Source organism: Salvelinus sp. IW2-2015, linkage group LG5, assembly GCF_002910315.2.
Source record: "Salvelinus sp. IW2-2015 linkage group LG5, ASM291031v2, whole genome shotgun sequence".
Taxonomy (NCBI): Eukaryota; Metazoa; Chordata; class Actinopteri; order Salmoniformes; family Salmonidae; genus Salvelinus; species Salvelinus sp. IW2-2015.
Window position 1 is genome coordinate 16,993,588 of NC_036844.1, and position 18,328 is coordinate 17,011,915.

At 44.0% G+C, this 18,328-nt stretch overlaps 1 protein-coding gene across 1 annotated transcript in view; it reads left to right on the top strand.

The window, feature by feature from the left end:
- Positions 1-18,328, top strand: part of LOC111963983 (ankyrin-1-like) — an 88,532-nt gene that overhangs the window by 67,409 nt on the left and 2,795 nt on the right. The window contains 15 exon segments of the mRNA XM_070443582.1: positions 1-69; positions 261-472; positions 1,396-1,600; positions 4,008-4,104; positions 4,389-4,617; positions 4,772-4,900; positions 6,070-6,189; positions 10,579-10,663; positions 11,578-11,652; positions 11,919-12,050; positions 12,192-12,347; positions 16,461-17,115; positions 17,348-17,504; positions 17,867-17,953; positions 18,141-18,232. The exon segment at positions 1-69 is cut by the window's left edge and continues 86 nt beyond it. Of these exon segments, the coding sequence (XP_070299683.1) occupies positions 1-69; positions 261-472; positions 1,396-1,600; positions 4,008-4,104; positions 4,389-4,617; positions 4,772-4,900; positions 6,070-6,189; positions 10,579-10,663; positions 11,578-11,652; positions 11,919-12,050; positions 12,192-12,347; positions 16,461-17,115; positions 17,348-17,504; positions 17,867-17,953; positions 18,141-18,209 (2,477 nt within the window). The 3' untranslated portion in view covers positions 18,210-18,232.

Sequence of the window (18,328 nt, forward strand, 5' to 3'; positions counted from 1 at the left end):
TCTGGAAGGAGCATCGCAATCGCTATGGCGACGAGGTGCTCGAGACCATTTTGAATGGCATGGATGAAGGTCAGTGTAACGATGATAAATGTCACCCCTCTACAGTAGAGCCATGTTTATGTACTGTTATGTCTAAGGCCTCGTATGTAAGCGACAGTATATCATTTTACTGTAACAACAATGTTATACACACAAAAATATATGTAACACATTAACATAATCCATACCCCTTTCTCTCTGCCGCCCCTCTCCTTCCTCAGACCTGGAGAGTCACGAGGACTTGGAGAAGAAGAGAATCCGCCGCATCATCTCCACGGACTTCCCCCTCTACTTCGCTGTGGTGTCCCGCGTCCAGCAGGAGAGCGACCTGATTGGCCCAGAGGGCGGTCAGCTGGCCAGCATGCTGGTCCCTCATGTCCAAGCCATCTTCCCTGAGACAGCGGTCACCAAGAAAGTTCGACTGGGGCTGCAGGTGAGGAAGAGGAGAAGGACGAGGAAGAGAGGGGGAGATGCATGCAGAGCGATGCCTTACCTTACCTACTGGGTTATGTGAATAGAAAGGCAGTTTTTCATGTTGGCTCCCTAGGAGTGAATAGACTGTCATGCTTTCTGCACTGCTCTTCCAAAGACCTAGGGCTGTATTCAGTCAACTTTGATTGAATGGGACATCTTGTCAGGTAGCTGCTCTGTTCAGCTCACTCAATCAGTGCTGTCTGCCCTGCCAATCAAGCAAGTTTGGCACCACAGCAACAATGGAGCTGTCTAATGCATAACACTGACTACAGCATATAGAAACTGGCAGTCAGGAGTGCTGACTACCTCCATATACTGAAGTTGTATTCCTTTTATTTTTCCACGACCAAAGATTGTGTTGTTTTACTTCTTGCTGCGTCCATTTGTCCAATATCGCCTAATTATCATTGTGTCTGTTGTCCTTTGATTTAGATGTTTTCTGTACTGTATTTGTGATATTGAATTTTTGGATGTATGAATGTGTTTGCTTTGGTTCATTATTGTCTTTTTTGTTTTTCCTTTATCTAGCCTTTCATCATACTTCAGTTCCCTGTGCTAAATGAACTGATATTCAAATGTGCATGTCAGTTGGTTTGGTTTTACGTGTATGATTGTTTATCCATCGGTTAGATGTATGTTCAGGTTGGCCTATGTATTATGTTGTAATAATATGTTTTTTTGTCTTAATAATAGTTTGTTGACTATGTTCCAGAGGGCGAGTAATGTGAGAAAAAGTGTTGTGTTTTCTGTTGTATTTTTAACTTACGTTATTGTTCTTATTTTTGTCTCCCCTTTTAATACATCACTTGTCCTTTCTTCTCTCTATCCCTTTCTCTTTTCTTTCACTCTTTCTCATCTCCCGTCTTTCCTCTCCCTCTTCAGGCTCAGCCTATCCCAGACGAGCTTCTGACTCGACAGCTTGGTAACCAAGCGACCTTCAGCCCAGTGGTCACGGTCGAGCCACGACGACGCAAGTTCCACCGGCCAATAGGATTACGCATCCCGCTGCCCCCATCTTGGAGGGAGAGTCCACGTGACGCTGGGGAGGGGGACACCACCAGCCTGCGCCTCCTCTGCAGTGTCATTGGTATGGTCATGCATGGAGTTTACTTTATGTCCTTGACATCTGGTTCACGGCAAATAGCATTAATTGTCAACATAAGTGAGTGTTAGGACAGGGGTGAAGGGGACAGAACTAGTGCTGAAAGCTCCATACAGTAGTGGGTAAACAGGTAGTACAGAAGGGGCTAATCACACACCCCTGGGGTGTTCAGGATCAGCATGGCGGAGGTGTTGTTCCCAACCCTCACCGGTCTCGACCGGAGCATGGGGGGGTCTCAAGCAGTGAAATTATTACTAGTATCATCATTTTTTTATTATGCCCAGCTCATGAGTCCACTTGATGATGTGAGGCCTGAGGCAACTGTGTGTAATTTAGCCTATTAATACCTTTTTATGGCTGGGATCCCGTTAACGGGATCGATATGACAACAGCCAGTGAAAGTGCAGGGCGCCAAATTCAAAACAACAGAAATCTCAAAATAAAAATTCCTCAGACATACAAGTATTTTACACCATTTTAAAGATAAACTTGTTGTTAATCCCAKCACAGTGTCCGATWTCAAAAAGGCTTTARGACGAAAGCACAACATATCATTATGTTAGGTCAGCACCTATTCACAGAAAAACACAGCCATTTTTCCAGCCAAAGAGAGGAGTCACAAAAAGCAGAAATAGAGATAAAATGAATCACTAACCTTTGATGATCTTCATCAGATGACACTCATAGGACTTCATGTTACACAATACATGTATGTTTTGTTCGATAAAGTTCATATTTATATCCAAAAATCTCAGTTTACATTGGTGCGTTATGTTCAGTAATGTTTTGCCTCCAAAACATCTGGTGATTTTGCAGAGAGCCACATCAATTTACAGAAATACTCATAATAAACATTGATAAAAGATACAAGTATTACACATGGAACTTTAGATAAACCTCTCCTTAATGCAACCGCTGTGTCAGATTTCAAAAAAACTTTACGGAAAAAGCACACCATGCTATAATCTGAGTACAGCGCTCAGAGCCCAAACAAGCCATGAAGATATCTGCCATGTTGTGGAGTCAACATATGTCAGAATAGCATTATAAATATTCACTTACCTTTGATGATCTTCAACAGAATGCACTCCCAGGAATCCCAGTTCCACAATAAATGTTTGATTTGTTCCATAAAGTCCATAATTTATGTCCAAATACCCTCCTTTTTGTTCACGCGTTCAGTACACAATCCAAACTCACGATGCGCGGGCAAGTCCATGCGAAAGTTTAGACGAAAAGTCATATTACAGTTCGTAGAAACATGTCAAACGAAGTATAGAATCAATCTTTAGGATGTTTTTAACATAAATCTTCAATAATGTTCCAACTGGAGAATTCCTTTGTCTTCAGAAATGCAATGGAACGCAAGCTAACTCTCTCACGTGAACGCGCCTGGTCAGCTCATGTCACTCTGCCAGGCCCATGACTCAAAGAGCCCTCATTCCCCCCTCCTTCACAGTAGAAGCATCAAACAAGGTTCTAAAGACTGTTGACATCTAGTGGAAGCCTTAGGAAGTGCAATATGACCAATATCCCACTGTATATTCGATAGGCGATGAGTTGAAAACCTACAAACCTCAGATTTCCCACTTCCTGGTTGGATTTTTTCTCAGGTTTTTGCCTGCCATATGAGTTATGTTATACTCACAGACATCATTCAAACAGTTTTAGAAACGTCAGAGTGTTTTCTATCCAAATCTACTAATACTATGCATATATTAGCAACTGGGCCTGAGTAGCAGCCAGTTTACTCTGGGCACCTTATTTATCCAAGCTACTCAATACTGCCCCCAGACATAAGAAGTTATACACAAAAATGATGTTTCAAGTGACAATTGATACCGAAAAATTTAGAAAATTATTGCCTACACTCAAATGTTTTTCAGCAAAAAAGTAGTGTGTAGTTCCAGTAGGTAGCTACACCACTACATGGCTAAAAAGTAATTAACTACTGAAAACACTACTTAGATTTGAATTTAGTTCAACTACCACCAAGCTACTGCAAAATGTAGTTACATTTCTAGTTGAACTACATGTAGTTCACTACTCCCCAACACTGATTCTCACATAAGTATTCCTCTTGCCCAAGTGGGATACCACAGTGTGTAGTGTAATGGCGATTCATTGTCTGTGTATCTGTTGGGGCGGTATGTAAATTGTAGGGGTCTATGGTGTCGGGTAAGGTGAAGGTGATAAAGCCCTCAAAAGCACTAGCCTCTCAAAGCACTTCGTGATGACTGAAATGAGTGCTACGGGGCGATAGCATCACGAGCCCAGACAATCTTTTATGAAAGAGAGTTGGGAAAAGTAATCGGCCTCTGAGGGGAAAGAGAGAGATTGAGAAAGTGGAAGTGTATAAAAAAGAGAGATGAAACAGCCCCTTGTCTTCCAGGTGGAACAGCACCTGCCCAGTGGGAGGACATCACTGGCACCACCAAGCTGATGTACACCAACAACTGCGCCAACTTCACCACCAACGTCTCTGCAAGGTGAGTCCTAATTCACACCCTCCTTTAGATGTTATACAAAATGTATGAGGAATAACACCAGTATACTACTTTACCCTGTGCATAATAACCATTTGCAACCTCATCCTGTGCCAAACCATATTGAGTTCCATCCGCTAACACTATGCTACAGCCTTTAATCCATTAACTGTACACTTCGACACATAAAACAGATGCACACACACAAACAGCCACCATCTCTATCGACTATCCCTCAACCTTCTCTGTGCGTCATCTCTCCCCCTCTCCTCTTGTCCTCTCCCCAGGTTCTGGCTGGCAGACTGCCCGCGCACAGCCGAGGTGGTGACCTTCGCCAACCTGCTGTACCGGGAGCTGATGGCCGTGCCCTACATGGCCAAGTTTGTAATATTTGCCAAAATGAACGAGGCCCGCGAGGGCCGCCTACGCTGCTACTGCATGACCGACGACAAGATGGACAAAACCCTGGAGCTGCACGAGAACTTCAGCGAGGTGGCACGGAGCAGGGATATAGAGGTCAGCAGGGGTCAGGGGGCGAGGGGTTTAGTGTGTGTGTCAGTAGGTTCTACTGTCTTTAAATATGTTCACATAACTCAGACATTTGTGTGAATAATCCATGTTAGTCAATGGAGGATCTTTTTCTCTCGTGACTCTCTGTCGCCCCCCTCAGGTGATGGAGGGCATGCCGCTGCACCTGGAGTGCTCTGGGAACCTGGTGCCTGTGAGGAAGGCCACTCAGCAGCCACGCAGCTTCAGCTTCCAAGCCTTCAGAGATAACAGACTGCCTGTCTCTGTCAAGGTCTGTCTCCCTCTCATTGTCTATCTCTATTTTTGCACTGAATTGTGATTCAGTCGTTTTAATTGAAGTGTCAGTCTGTCAAACTGTCTGTTGGTGTATTTTACATGTTATTCAGGCAGGTTTTGCGTTGAATTGACAGTCGGTCAGTCGACAGTCGGTTGGTCTTTCGATCCGGTCTACATGTCTGTGTGTCTGACTGACTATCGGTGTTTCTGATATGTCGGTGTGTGTCTGTCATTGTCTTTCAGACATGTTTGTGTGTCCATCTATCCGTCCATCTATCTCTTTAACTTTATATATGTTCATTACAAGTGTTGTGTGTCTTCTCCCATCTCTATCATTCCATCTCTCCATCTGTTTCAAATCTTGCCATTTTTTTGTATATCTGTTCAGCCTGTCTTTCTATCTTTCTTTACCTGTGTGTTGCAGACAACACTTCTCTTTCACAGACCACCTGTCTATCTGTCTGTGTGTGTGTCTGTGCGTGTCTGTCTGTCTATACATCTTGTCTGCCTACCCATATGTATGACTGTTTGTCTACCCATATCTGTCCGTGTGTTATGTCTGTCTGTGTTTTCTGTCTGTCTGTGTGGCTTTGAGTGTGTGTGACGTGCGCTTCCATCTTAGTCAGTCTCAGACGAGTGCCTTGTGAAGTATTCTCCATTGTGGTGTACCTGCCGACTCTACCTAGCTGTAACTGTGTGCACGTCCTTTAGCTCTTTCACCTTCTTGCCTGCCTGCCAATCTTGTGGCCTGCCTGTCTGTATGTCTGTCTCACTGTCTCTCTTTCTCTCTCTCACGGTCACTCTGTTACTGTCTGATCTGACAGACGTCCAGGTAATTGTGCAGGTAAATCTCTCTCTCTCTCGCCTGCCTATGGACTGCTTCCATCTCTTCCCTCTGTGTTTCTGCTCGACAGACCACCACTCTGCAGGTTGTCTAATTCCCCCTTTTCTCTCTTCTTCTTCTTCCCTCTCTCTCTTTTTCATTACATTTCACCCTATCCTCTTTATCCTTCATATCTGTTCTGCTTACCTCTTCCTACCTTTGTCATTCTCTCGTGTCTCTCTTCCTCGAGTCCACCTCTTCTGATCTTCCTGGTCCTCTTTTTCGTCTTTCTTTCTCTATTTCTTTCCCTTGTATCTCCTTTCTCTCTCTGTGTCTATCAGGTCAGAGACAGCAATAAGGAAGCCTCTGGGTTCCTTTCTTTCCTGCGGAAGTCTACCAAGTATGAGGATGCACAGCACGTGCTGTGTAACCTCAACATCACCATGCCACCCTGTGTCAAGGTACACACTCATGAATGCACACACACTCCAACTCACTCTCTCACATTCAGAACTCCCACATAGTGAAACCATATTTTCACATGTATTACATTTAGAGTTCACATGTTTACACCACATTTTCACATGTGAGGAGAATAACATGTTTTCACCTCACATGTGAATTGCAGTGAAATTTGCTGTTTCACATGTTAAAACGTTAATGTGAAAATCAGATATGCAGTTTCACAAAATATAACTTTTGGAATTGTTCAATTGAATTGTTCAATTGTTCAAAAATAAACATGTGAAAATCTCACTTTCACATGTGGAATTGCATTTTCACATGTGAAAATCACATTTGCATTTCACATGTAAGAAATGTTAGCTAGCTAGAAAACCCAAAATGTCACTCAAACAGAAGGGGGAACTAACAAAGCGTCACTGACCAACCAAAACAAAACAGGTGGGGTTTTAGGAGAGGTTCTGAAAGACACAAGTCCACTGAAAGTTAACTAGCAACAACAACTGGAACATAAAAGACACCCACCATGAGCGGTCACTAAATATGCCCAAGAAGAGCAGTGATGTGAAGTACTTCAAAGTATTTTTATTTAAGTCGTTTTTTGGGGTATCTGTACTTTACTATTTATATTTTGGACAACTTTTACTTTTTCTTCACTACATTCCTAAAGATGTTCTTTTACTCAATACGTTTTCCCTATCACCCAAAAGTACTCGGGACAGGAAAATGGTCCAATTCACACACTTATCAAGAGAACATCCCTGGTCATCTCTTCTGCCTCTGATTTGTCAGACTCACTAAACACAAGGGATTCGTTTGTAAACTATGTTCAAGTGTTGGTGTGCCCCTTGCAAATTAAAAAACCACTAAAATGGTGCCATCTGGTATGCTTAATATAAGGAATTGGAAATTATTTAAACTTTTACTATTACAATTGATATTTAAGTATATTTTTGCAATTACATTTACTTTTTATAAAGTATGTTTAAAACCAAATACTTTTAGACTTTTACTCAAGTAGTATTTTACTGAATGACTTTCAATTTTACTTGAGTCATTTTCTATTAAGGTATCCTTACTTTTACTCAAGTATGACAATTGGGTACTTTCTCCACCTCTGAAGAAGAAGCAAACAAAAGGAAAACCCACACCAAACTCAAAGACAGGAGAAAACCATTAAGTGGATCAAAATGAAAGCAGAGAAGATCAGACAAAGGATTGCTTGTCTAGAATTCAAAATGGGGCACGCCAACTAAAGGTGTTAACCCTCTGTATCTATCAAGACCGCTGGAGCACTGGGCCAGCCACCCTAAATAGCACCTGGGCTAGCACAAGTGAAACGCCTTCCCATTAACGAGATGGCAACCATCACAGGTGTAACACATACTGACTAACGAGGTGACACCAATCGGTGCGCCCTACATGCCAACAAGCTATACGTGCTAAAGTCCAACCTCAAAGCATAAATGGAAAAACCAAACTCCACATTTAGTGATATCAAATTTGCAGTTTCACATGTAAGAAAACTCCACATTTACTCCAATGTATGTAAAAAAGGTAAATGTAAATAAATGCTGTATAGCCTGAAATGTAATTTTGATATCATTGATGGTCAGTCCTTGCATCCATAACATAGTATATGGATTTGAGATTGGTTGCATTTCACCAGCCCCATCCCTCACATTTTTACCAAAACTGTGGTTGGGAAAACACTTTGTTAATGTTTCAGTTAAGGCAATGTTTCCCAAACTCAGGACCACAAGGGGTGCTCGTTTTTTTTTTTTTGTCCTAACACTACACAGCTGATTCAAATAATGAAAGCTTAATGTACACCGAGTTTGGGAAACACTGAATTAACAATTTCCGCTTTAAGCACCTTTAATAGCCATTTATATCTAGCAAAACTTCTGAAGTTGAGAACAAAATTCTTACTATTGCAAACAAAAATAATGATATTGAAAGCAAAACATAAATCCAAAAGTATTGATATGAAAAATAAATATTGCAAGGAAATAATTTATAAATGCGAGAGCAAATTGCAAATGGCCGCAATTAAATGGAACACGTCCCTCTTTCATGCAATTTTGTTTGTTATGTTACCCTGGCCTTTGCTTTCGCTGCCTTTTTTACAGTTGCACGTTTTGGCACATTCATTCCAGAAACATAGCACCCTTTATCCCACTGCTGTTTTGCCTCTGAAGCTAAGCAAGGTTGGTCGTGGTTGTCATGTTGTTTTGTATGGGTAGGACTACCAAGGTACAGAACAATTACAAATGAGACGACATAAACCAGTGGTTCTCAAACCTCTCCTCGGAGACCCCCAGCCGGTTCATGTATTTGATCTATTACAGAACTAGGACACCTGATTGAACTTGTCAACTAATCATCAAGCCCTTGACTAGGTGAATCAGGTGAACTAGTTCAGGGCTAAAACAAAATTGTGAAACATCTGGGGGTCCCCAAGGAGAGGTTTGAGAACCACTGACCTAAACCGGAACAACCATCTCAGTAACGGGTGCAATAAGTCTGACTGCTAACAGATTGGATTTGTTTAGAAAAATGTATGTTATCTTTGTGTAGCATAAAATCTACCTCCAAAAAGCATGCAGGAAAATATGATCATATTTGGTTTTTGAGAGTGTCTGATTATTGTACCTTTATATTCAGAATATTGGGTACAAAATTGTACCATTATACTAGATTATCTGCACATGTACCCTAAAAGGTACCAAACAATAACATTTGAAATCATATGTGTACCTCTGAAGGTATTTTATATTTTTGTACCACTGGGAACAATGCAATATACCCTGACCATACCCCTTTTTCTAAGAGTGTAGAGTCATTCATTTTATGGAAATTATGAATGTGGTGTTTTTCTGCTTTAATGTTGCTGTTGATTGATTGGTTCTCAGTCGACAAAGGGTGTTGCAATATCTCCTGGGAAGCTCTGTCTGGATCTTTCTCAGCTGATGCATGATCAGTTGAACTTTGAAGGCTTAAAAAAGACCAACCTTAAATACAGACTGTAAAAGATACCGTATCTAAAAAGAGACTAGTCAGACTATTGATTGGCGGTTCAAAAGCAAAGATGAACTGAATATTTTTATGTCACATTGCTAATTTAAGCAAAAAAAATGTTTGATCTCAAATACAGTTTTGTTTCCACTAAGACAGTACAATGTAATCGTCACAAAAGCAGCACAAGAAACCACATGCAAACATTTCCTTAGACAACCTTGGGAGAAATGCATGTACACTGAACAAAAATAAAAACGCAACATGCAACAATTTCTAAGATTTAACTGAGTTATAGTTTGCATAAGGAAATCAGTTAATTGAAATAAATAAATTAGGCCCTAATTTATGGAGTTCACATGACTGGGGATACAGATGTGCATCTGTTGGTCATAGATTCCTTTAAAAAAAGGTAGGGGCGTGGATCAGAAAACCAGTCAGTATCTGGTGTGACCACCATTTGCCTCATGCAGCACAACACATCTCCTTCGCATAGAGTTGATCAGGCTGTTGATTGTGGCCTGTGGAATGTTGTCCCACTCCTCTTCAATGGCTGTGCGAAGTTGCTGGATATTGGCGGGAACTGGAACACGCTGTCTTACACGTTGATCCAGAGCATCCCAAACATGTTCAATGGGTGACATGTCTGGTGAGTATGCAGGCCATGGAAGAACTGGGACATTTTCAGCTTCCAGGAATTGTGTACAGATCCTTGCAACATGGGGCCGTGCATTATCATGCTGAAACATGAGGTGGCGAATGAATGAGACGACAATGGACCTCAGGATCTTGTCATGGTATCTCTGAATTCAAATTGCCGTCGGATTGTGGCGGTCCAAGGCTGGTGTGGTTACATGTGATCTGCGGTTGTGAGGCCGGGTGGACGTGCTGCCAAATTCTATAAAACGACATTGGACGCGGCTTATGGTAGAGAAAGGAACATTCAATTCTCTGGCAACAGCTCTGGTGTACATTCCTGCAGTCAACATGCCAATTGCATGCTCTCTCAAAACTTGAGACATCTGTGACATTGTGTTACAAAACTACACCTTTTAGAGTGGTCTTTCATTGTCCCCAGCACAAGGTGCACCAATGATCATGCTGTTTAATCAGCTTCTTGATATGCCACACCTGTCAGTTGGATTATCTTGTCAAAGGAGAAATGTTCAATACCAGGGATGTAAACAAATTTCACATTTCAGATAAATAAGCTTTTGGTGCATATGGACATTTTCTTGGATCTTTTATTTCAGCTCATGAAACATGGGACCAACACTGCATGTTGCGTTCATATATTTGTTCAGTATGTTTCAGAAATAGCAGTACCCATATCTATGTTTTTGTTACTGTGTCCATTGTGTGTGGTCCAGGTTGTTGGGAGTGAGGAACGGAGGCGAACTCTGACCCCGTTGGCCCTGAGGGAGCGCTACAACGCACTGAATGAGCCCGGTCTGGGTAAGTCTTGCCATGCCTCTCCAGAAGCCCTCTCCCTAATATACAGAAGGAGACAGGGCTTGAATGTTTCACCCCTACTCCCCTGCTTCCCAATCTATTACGCATGAGCCTTGGATGCAACACAGTGCTCTACTGAGCCCCAGAATACACAGCAGTGCGATGATGGCGCCATATTGGTTATGTGCCAAAGATTAGCTAATACCTATACATCCAAACAGCTCTATGGACTAAAACCCTTCCAGAGTCCTGGTAACATTAGTACTGAAATACCTGTTATGGTTTGCATGGCGCTGGTGCTGGTCGCTCCACTGCGAGTCCTGTTAGCATGGCGGATATTTAGCATTTAGCTTAGCGCTGGGAATGGGCAGGTCCTTGCAGTGGAGCCAGACAGAGGAGCCCTATGATTGGCCCATGGTAGATGAGCCAAGATGGGAAGGAGTGCTCATTGGTTACATGGTGAAGATGAGAGCTGGGCCTTTTCTGTCTATCTGAGCACGGCGCTGCTACCTTGCACCTCAGTTCCCTATGGCTATGTTGTTCTAACAGAAGGGACTGGTTTCTGAATGAATTTCTTCTCTACCTACCCCTAACCTACCCTGCCTATAGTCTGCTAACACATAAGGATTGTATGGGCAAAAACACAATACTCTGTGGGTAATACATATTCCCTTCAACAGACCAGTGCTTTTTGTCAAGGTAAGTTTCTTATTATCTATTTTAATAGCAACTGATTTTAGAGGGTTTGATATATTGTATAATGTCCTGTATTGAGTAACTTGAACAAATCTGTAAAAATGAGACCTTTTTTGTGCCGTACTGTTTGCACCCCTTACACAGTGTTCAGTCGTGTAGTTGTGATTGAGTCCTACATTTAAAGTAGATTTAAAGTTCTGAAGTTATCTTTTTTTCCTCAGCTACAGTGAATGCCATGGAGAGGACCGAGCTCAAGATCTCCCTAATATCTGAACAGCTGGGATTGAGCTGGGCAGGTTAGTGCTCCTGTACAGGGCTGTTACTCCCGTGTGGCTCAGTTGGTACAGCATGCCGCTTCCAATGCCAGGTTTGAGGGTTTGATTCCCACGGGGGACCATAACGAAAAAGTATGAAAATGTATCCACTCACTACTGTAAGTCGCTCTGGAAAAGAGCGTTGGCTAAATGACTCAAATGTAATAATGTATGTATAGTCTACTATATGTGATAAGATAAACTTAGTTACGTATATGATATACTGAATACATTTTTCTCTCTCTCAGAGTTGGCAAGGGAGCTGCATTTTGGTGTGGATGACATTAACAGAATCAGGGTGGAGAATCCTAACTCCCTCCTGGACCAGAGTTCAGCCCTACTCAACCTGTGGGCTGGCCGGGAGGGCAAGAGGGCCAAGAGTGAGTCTGTCTATCTCTCTCTCTCTCTCTCTCTCTCTCTCTCTCTCTCTCTCTGTCTGTGTTACTACAGTCCCCCACCTCTTCATTCCTTAACTTATTTTCCGACCCCTCTCTCCTCTTCTTCCTCTTTCCCTCTGTCAGTGGAGAGTATATATGTAGCTTTGAAGAACATTGACCGTTCAGACATTGTGAGTTCCGTGGAGGGCCAGCCACAGGCAGGGGCTGGGGCCTCAGAGGAGGGGGCCTGCAGACTGGTTGACCACGACTCCACCCTGCTCTCCCCCAGTGTTATCAATGGTAAGAGACACATACAGAGAGGTGTGCGTACACATACACACATACACATACACACAGGGGCTCAACTTTGGTTTTAGAAATGGGGGGGACATTTTTTTTTATTCCACCAATCAATGGAATCAATAGTATGTATATACCACAATTGCCCCTAGTAATGTCAGGGGTTAAAACAAGATCAATGAGAAGACCATTACTCTTCCCAAGTGTATGGGTAACACAGACTGAAACATATCTCTGTTGCTCTACAAGAGATCATGGACACAGGTCGTCCACCTGTAGTCTACAAGCCACAAGTTATTAGGCATCCAATTTTCAGAAGGGGTAAGTGGTAATTGGGCTGCGTGGTTGATTGCTGCGGATGATTCTCAAGGGATTTTGATTAAAGTCTGAGAAATGATGCCATTTCCATCATAACCCAGTGATATGTCAGCATGTAAGCATTTCCTTACTGCATTTTGCTGACAGCCATCATTTCAGTTTTACTGTTCTGACACCTCATGCTTTAGACCTGAACATGATGGTCTCACATGACATTATACTTGAAGACAGATGTTTTTTGAATTTGCACAGTCCTGCACATTGAGTTAATGAGGATAGGCTAAAATATACATCCTTACACTGTGCTTTGTGTTAAAGCCTCGGTATCATCGCGATGGTTGGATATGCGTAGATGTGTGTGTGTTGTGTGTGTGTGTTGTGTGTGTGTGTGTGTGTGTGTGTGTGTGTGTGTGTGTGGTGTGTGTGTGTGTGTGTGTGTGTGTGTGTGTGTGTGTGTGTGTGTATGTGTGTGTGTGTGTGTGTGTTGTGTGTGTGTGTGTGTGTGTGTGTGTGTGTGTTGTGTGTCTGGGATGAACACTTCCCTCCTAAGTGGCACTAGTACACAGTTTTGTGTGCTCTGAGCCTCCATACCTTGTTCCTTGTTACTCCGCTCTGTCTCTCCTAGATCTGTCCCCTCTCGCTCTTTCTCTCTGTGTCTGTGACATGTCATCTCTGCTGCCCAGCCGCCCTCCTCTTCCTCCTCACAGCTCTTCCTCTTCGACCTCTGACCTCATATCGACCTCATGTTGACCTCCTGGGCCTCTCCTCTCTCCTGTCATCTTATTTTCCCGCGTTCCCGTGTTCAGTCCACCGGGAACCTCACCTCCTCTCTTGAAGTAGCTCTGTGTCTATGCATGTGCATGCTGCCTGCCTGTACCTCTCTGTGGCTCGCATCAGGGAAAGTGTCTTTTCTAGGTCTGAGGGTCAGCTGTTGATGTCGGGTGGGGTGAGGGGTATCAAAATAAAAGGCATCTGGTCCAAATAAAGGTTTGCTGTTTTGGATAAGAACTGTGTATTTGCTGGCATGCTTTCTCTATGACTATTTCTCTATGTGTATTTTACTTTCTCTTGTTCTCCGTTTTGTCAAACTTGTTTTAAATGCTGTATTAACACCTTCAATCTCAGTCGTTTTCTGTTAACTCTATGGTGTTGGTTGTATGCTAGGGTGAAACCCATGGTTGACTGCACAGCACATAATGTTCTCAAAATAATGAAGCTGGGACATGACAGCTTGTCCTTAAGACAACGTTGTCATAATGTTACCGATACATTGTTAGAATGTTATGTGCTCGCTTGTGTTTCGTGTGTGGTGTGGGAGTGTGTGCGTCTGGGTGTGTGTGTTCCCATGTACCCTGTGAACTGTGGTGTGTTTTCATGTGTCTCAGTTTGTTTGCGTGTGTGTTGTACATAAGTGGATAGTGTGCTTGCATGTGTGTGTGTGTGTGTGTGTGTGTGTGTGTGTGTGTGTGTGTGTGTGTGTGTGTGTGTGTGTGTGTTGTGTGTGTGTGTGTGTGTGTGTGTGTGGGTTGTGTGTGGTGGTGTGTGTGTGGTGCTGTGTGTGATGTGTGTGTGTGTGTGTGTTACAGATGACAATCTATGTGGATTGTCAGCTACTAGTGTTATAGTGTAAGTGTCTTTAAATGGAGATACATTAAGGACTAACCCAGATAGAAACCATCATCATTCAGACTCACTTCTCCATCATCACCCTCATTCAAAGTGCATCTCTACCCCTCATTATCCTCACTCTTACCTCTCTATACTGTACCATCTCTATACCATCCCAGAAACACACACACACACACGAGACACACACACACACACACACACACACACACACACACACACACACACAGACTGACACACTTTTACAGTTATACTATTGTCCGTAGGCATAAACACTGAAAGAAATGAAGCCACACTTCATTCAATATTCCAGTGTCCGTGAGACACTTGAGTCCTTCTTCACCTTATTACCACCTACAACACAGACAGACTCTTAAAAGAGAGATATACAAACGAGAGACAGTGGAAGCGTTTTAAAGGTAGACTCAGTGAACTGATGTTGCCACGAGCAGCACCGCAGATAGTGAGGATGAGCGAGATGCAAGACTTTGCTCTCACACAGTCACACACAGTATCTGCGCATGTGCACAGGTTCGCTTCACACTGTTACAGCGTGGTAAGCCACGTGACCAAAACAGCAGAGAAGTTGAGCTTGCACGTCAACATTTCAGTTGTTACGGAAATTGACCCACTATGCCATATCGCTGAGTCTACCTTGAAGATAGACAGAACAGAGAAAGACCGCATGATGATGGGAGACGACAGACAGAACAGATGGACGGACAGATGGACAGACAGACAGACAGGAACTTACAAGCAGAAATGCAGGCTCTATTTACAGCTTTGCCTAGAATTAGAAACGCACATAAAAGCATATTTACACTGAAATATAGATCAATAGATCCAATCAATTTCACAACATAAACCTATTTTTGGAAGTAATATTTTGTTTGTGTATGTATTGTGTGTGTGGTGTGTGTGTGGTGTGTGTGTGTGTGGTGTGTGTTTGTGTGTGTGTGTGTGTGTGTGTGTGTGTTGTGTGTGTTTGTTGTGGTGTGTGTGTGTGTGTGTGTTGTGTGTGTGTGTGTGTTGTGTGTGTGTGTGTGTGTGTGTGTGTTGTGTGTGAGTTCTGTGAGTGTCGTGTGTTGAATTTGTGTTTCCTGTTTTGAGTATGTAATGTGTGTGTGTGTGTGTGTTGTGTGTGTGCTTGAGTTCTGTGCTGTGTGTTGAATTTGTGTGTCCTGATTTGAGTATGAATGTGTTGTGTGTGCTGTGTGCTGTGTGTGTGGTGTGTGTGTGTGTGTCCCTCATGTGTGATTGCGCGCTTGTGCATATGTTTGTGTGGAGGTGAGTGCAAGTGCAAGCAACTTCCAATTTTCTCAGCAGAATTGGCAGCCTCCTGACCCTCTCACTTGTGATCTGGTTTGGAACGATAATGGAATTTGTATCCTGATATCTCAATGATAATAGTATCACGAGAATCCGTTTTTATCACGATAATAGACATTGAAAGGACACTTTATCAGACAATAAACCCTTTTTGAGGAAAGTGGACGGGTTTTTAATCTAAATGTTGTTGCCAATTTAGAGCAATTGAAAATGATATGGCGATAACATGGACATAATGAAATTCAATATCATAGGTATCGTTGAACACGTTTATCATGGTAAATTGGTAGTATTGATTATCGTGCCAACCCAACTGACCCCAAACACCCCACTCTCTTCCTATCTTGGATGACATTTTCAACCTTTTAACACTACCCCTTTCCCACAGACAATGGACAAGACTCCATTTCCAACCCCCTATTCCCTAACGTAACAGATGCTGGTCTTAGGGGAATGTAAAACTGCTTCCTCTCCACACATTCTCTCCAACAGAACCACTGATGGATCACCAATAGATCAGTGGTCATCATCAGTGTTTTTCATGGAAAGTCAGACAATGAGAAACTAAACCCTGGGAAAGTGACTAGATGTTTTCACTACTACCGATTCTAAGAAGGTGCCAGTGAGTGTGTGTGCCTCCTTGGAACTGGAAGTAGTGAAAACAAATATTGTCACTTTCTCTTTCCCAGCATATTTTGACACTGGATAGAGCCACTCTGTTTCCTGCAGAGAAACAGTCCCACTACACCCACATCCGTGTCTAACCCTCCCCTAACTCCCCCACCCCTGCACCTGCGTGGTGTTAGTCTCCCTCTCTCTTTTATCTCGCTTCCTTCCCAGGTTACGGACTTGTGCAGGAAGAGCTGCTCTCCCCAGCCTCCATGCAGTACAGTCTGCCCTCTCCACTGGGAGCTGAGCCCTACTGGCAGGAGGTCTCCAGCCTGGAGTGTGCACCCATCGCCACCACTGAAGAAGACACCCTGATGGAGATGTCAGACGTGCAGGTGTGGCCCTCGGGGGTCAGCCCCTCCCTTGTCACAGTGGAGGACTCGTCCCTGGATGGCAGCAGCCGGGCTGACGACTCAGAGGGGGCCACCCTGTCCCTGCCCTGCAGCCTGGGGCGCCCCAGCAGTGGGGCCAGTGGCTCCATCATGGAGCTGGAGGAGGAGGAAGAGGAGGAGGAGGAAGGGGAAGTAGAGGAGGAGGAGGAGGCGCGGCAGGAGCTGGCGGACAGGGACAGGGTGAGGGCCAGCGGCGCCGTGCCAAAGGTCAACCTGAATGGCCAGCTGGGAGGTCAGAGGTCGGAGGGCAGGAAGGTGGAGGTAGCAGCATCAGTGGCGGGCAGCAGTATGACTGGAGGAGGAGCGAGGGGAGGAGGAGGACTAAGACAGAGTTCAGAGGAAGGGCTTTCTGTTGTTGCAGGGCAGCAGGTTTACGCCCAGCTGTGTGAGATGTCAGGACTGAGCCGAGCAATGGAGCACAATGGAGACAACAGGTAAGACTCGGTCAGGGGTTCAGACTGGTCTAGCCAGACAGACCTTATTCTCTGTATGTGTGTACAGAATCCATACTCAAAACTCAATCCATTGTGGCATTCTCTTTTTGTGTCTTTTATCTGTCTGTCTTGTTCTCTTTCCTACTCGTACCTCTGTCTCTGTCGCTCTGTCTGTCTGCTCCTCTTTCTTCTTTGTCTCTTTGGCCCTGTCTCCCTCTCCCCTCTCTCTAAGGGTGGTTGGGGGCGGTGCGTTCCAGCCGTACCTCCCCAACAAGGACTCCCTGCGCGGCTGGGCAGGGTCGCAGGCGCCCAGGCTGCCCCGGCAGAGTGTGGAGACGCTGATGATGTCACCAAGGTCTCGTGTACCCCAAGAGGCTCTGCTGACACCGGTGTGTGACATGGGGGCACTCGGAGGTGCTGTGCAGGCACCTGTTTGGGACACAGCCCTTCGACAAGGTGTTGGGCTTCTCACACCAAGAGGCAGGGCTCCCGGTTGTCATGCCGACCGACCACCTGCCGCTTCCTGTGCCTGGAGGAGGGACTTCCTGTCCATGCCTGCGATAGATAGGACAATCTTTTAATTTGGTTTCAATCATAAAAATTCCAACCATCAAAACCCAAATGTTGACGTTATGTCACGTCATTATCTGAAATTGGCTTAATGGGGATAAGTTGTGTTGTGTGGTTTGTAAACCTGTGTACTAATGTCATGTGGTTATTTTATGTGTTATATCCTGATGTTTTGACACAGATTGATGCCGATAAAGAGGACTATGCTGTTGAGTTCCTGGCTGAGGAGCAGTTGGTGGACGAACATGGAAACGTTGTCACTAGGAAGGTTAGTTTGTCCTCTTCTGCATGACTGTTTCTCCCCCAAAATAGACTCACACACTCACAAATAGATACATGCAAGCACATATGCACACACACGCGCGCGCGCTCACAAATGCACGTTGCGTAGATCAGTGTTAACTACTCTGTGTATTTTCTCCTTCCCTGCTCCCTCCCTCCTTGCTGTACTGTAGGTGGGGGTGGATGTGAGGAAGGGTGCTCAGTCAGTGAAGCGCAACAGTCTGCGGAGAGTAAAACACTGAAACACACATACCCAGTCCTCAAGGTATGGGACACATAAGCACTTGTGTATATATTGCAGTGCTTGGATAGATGCTTTTGGAAGTATCTATCAGACCCCTTAGAACCAGAGAAGGTTGAA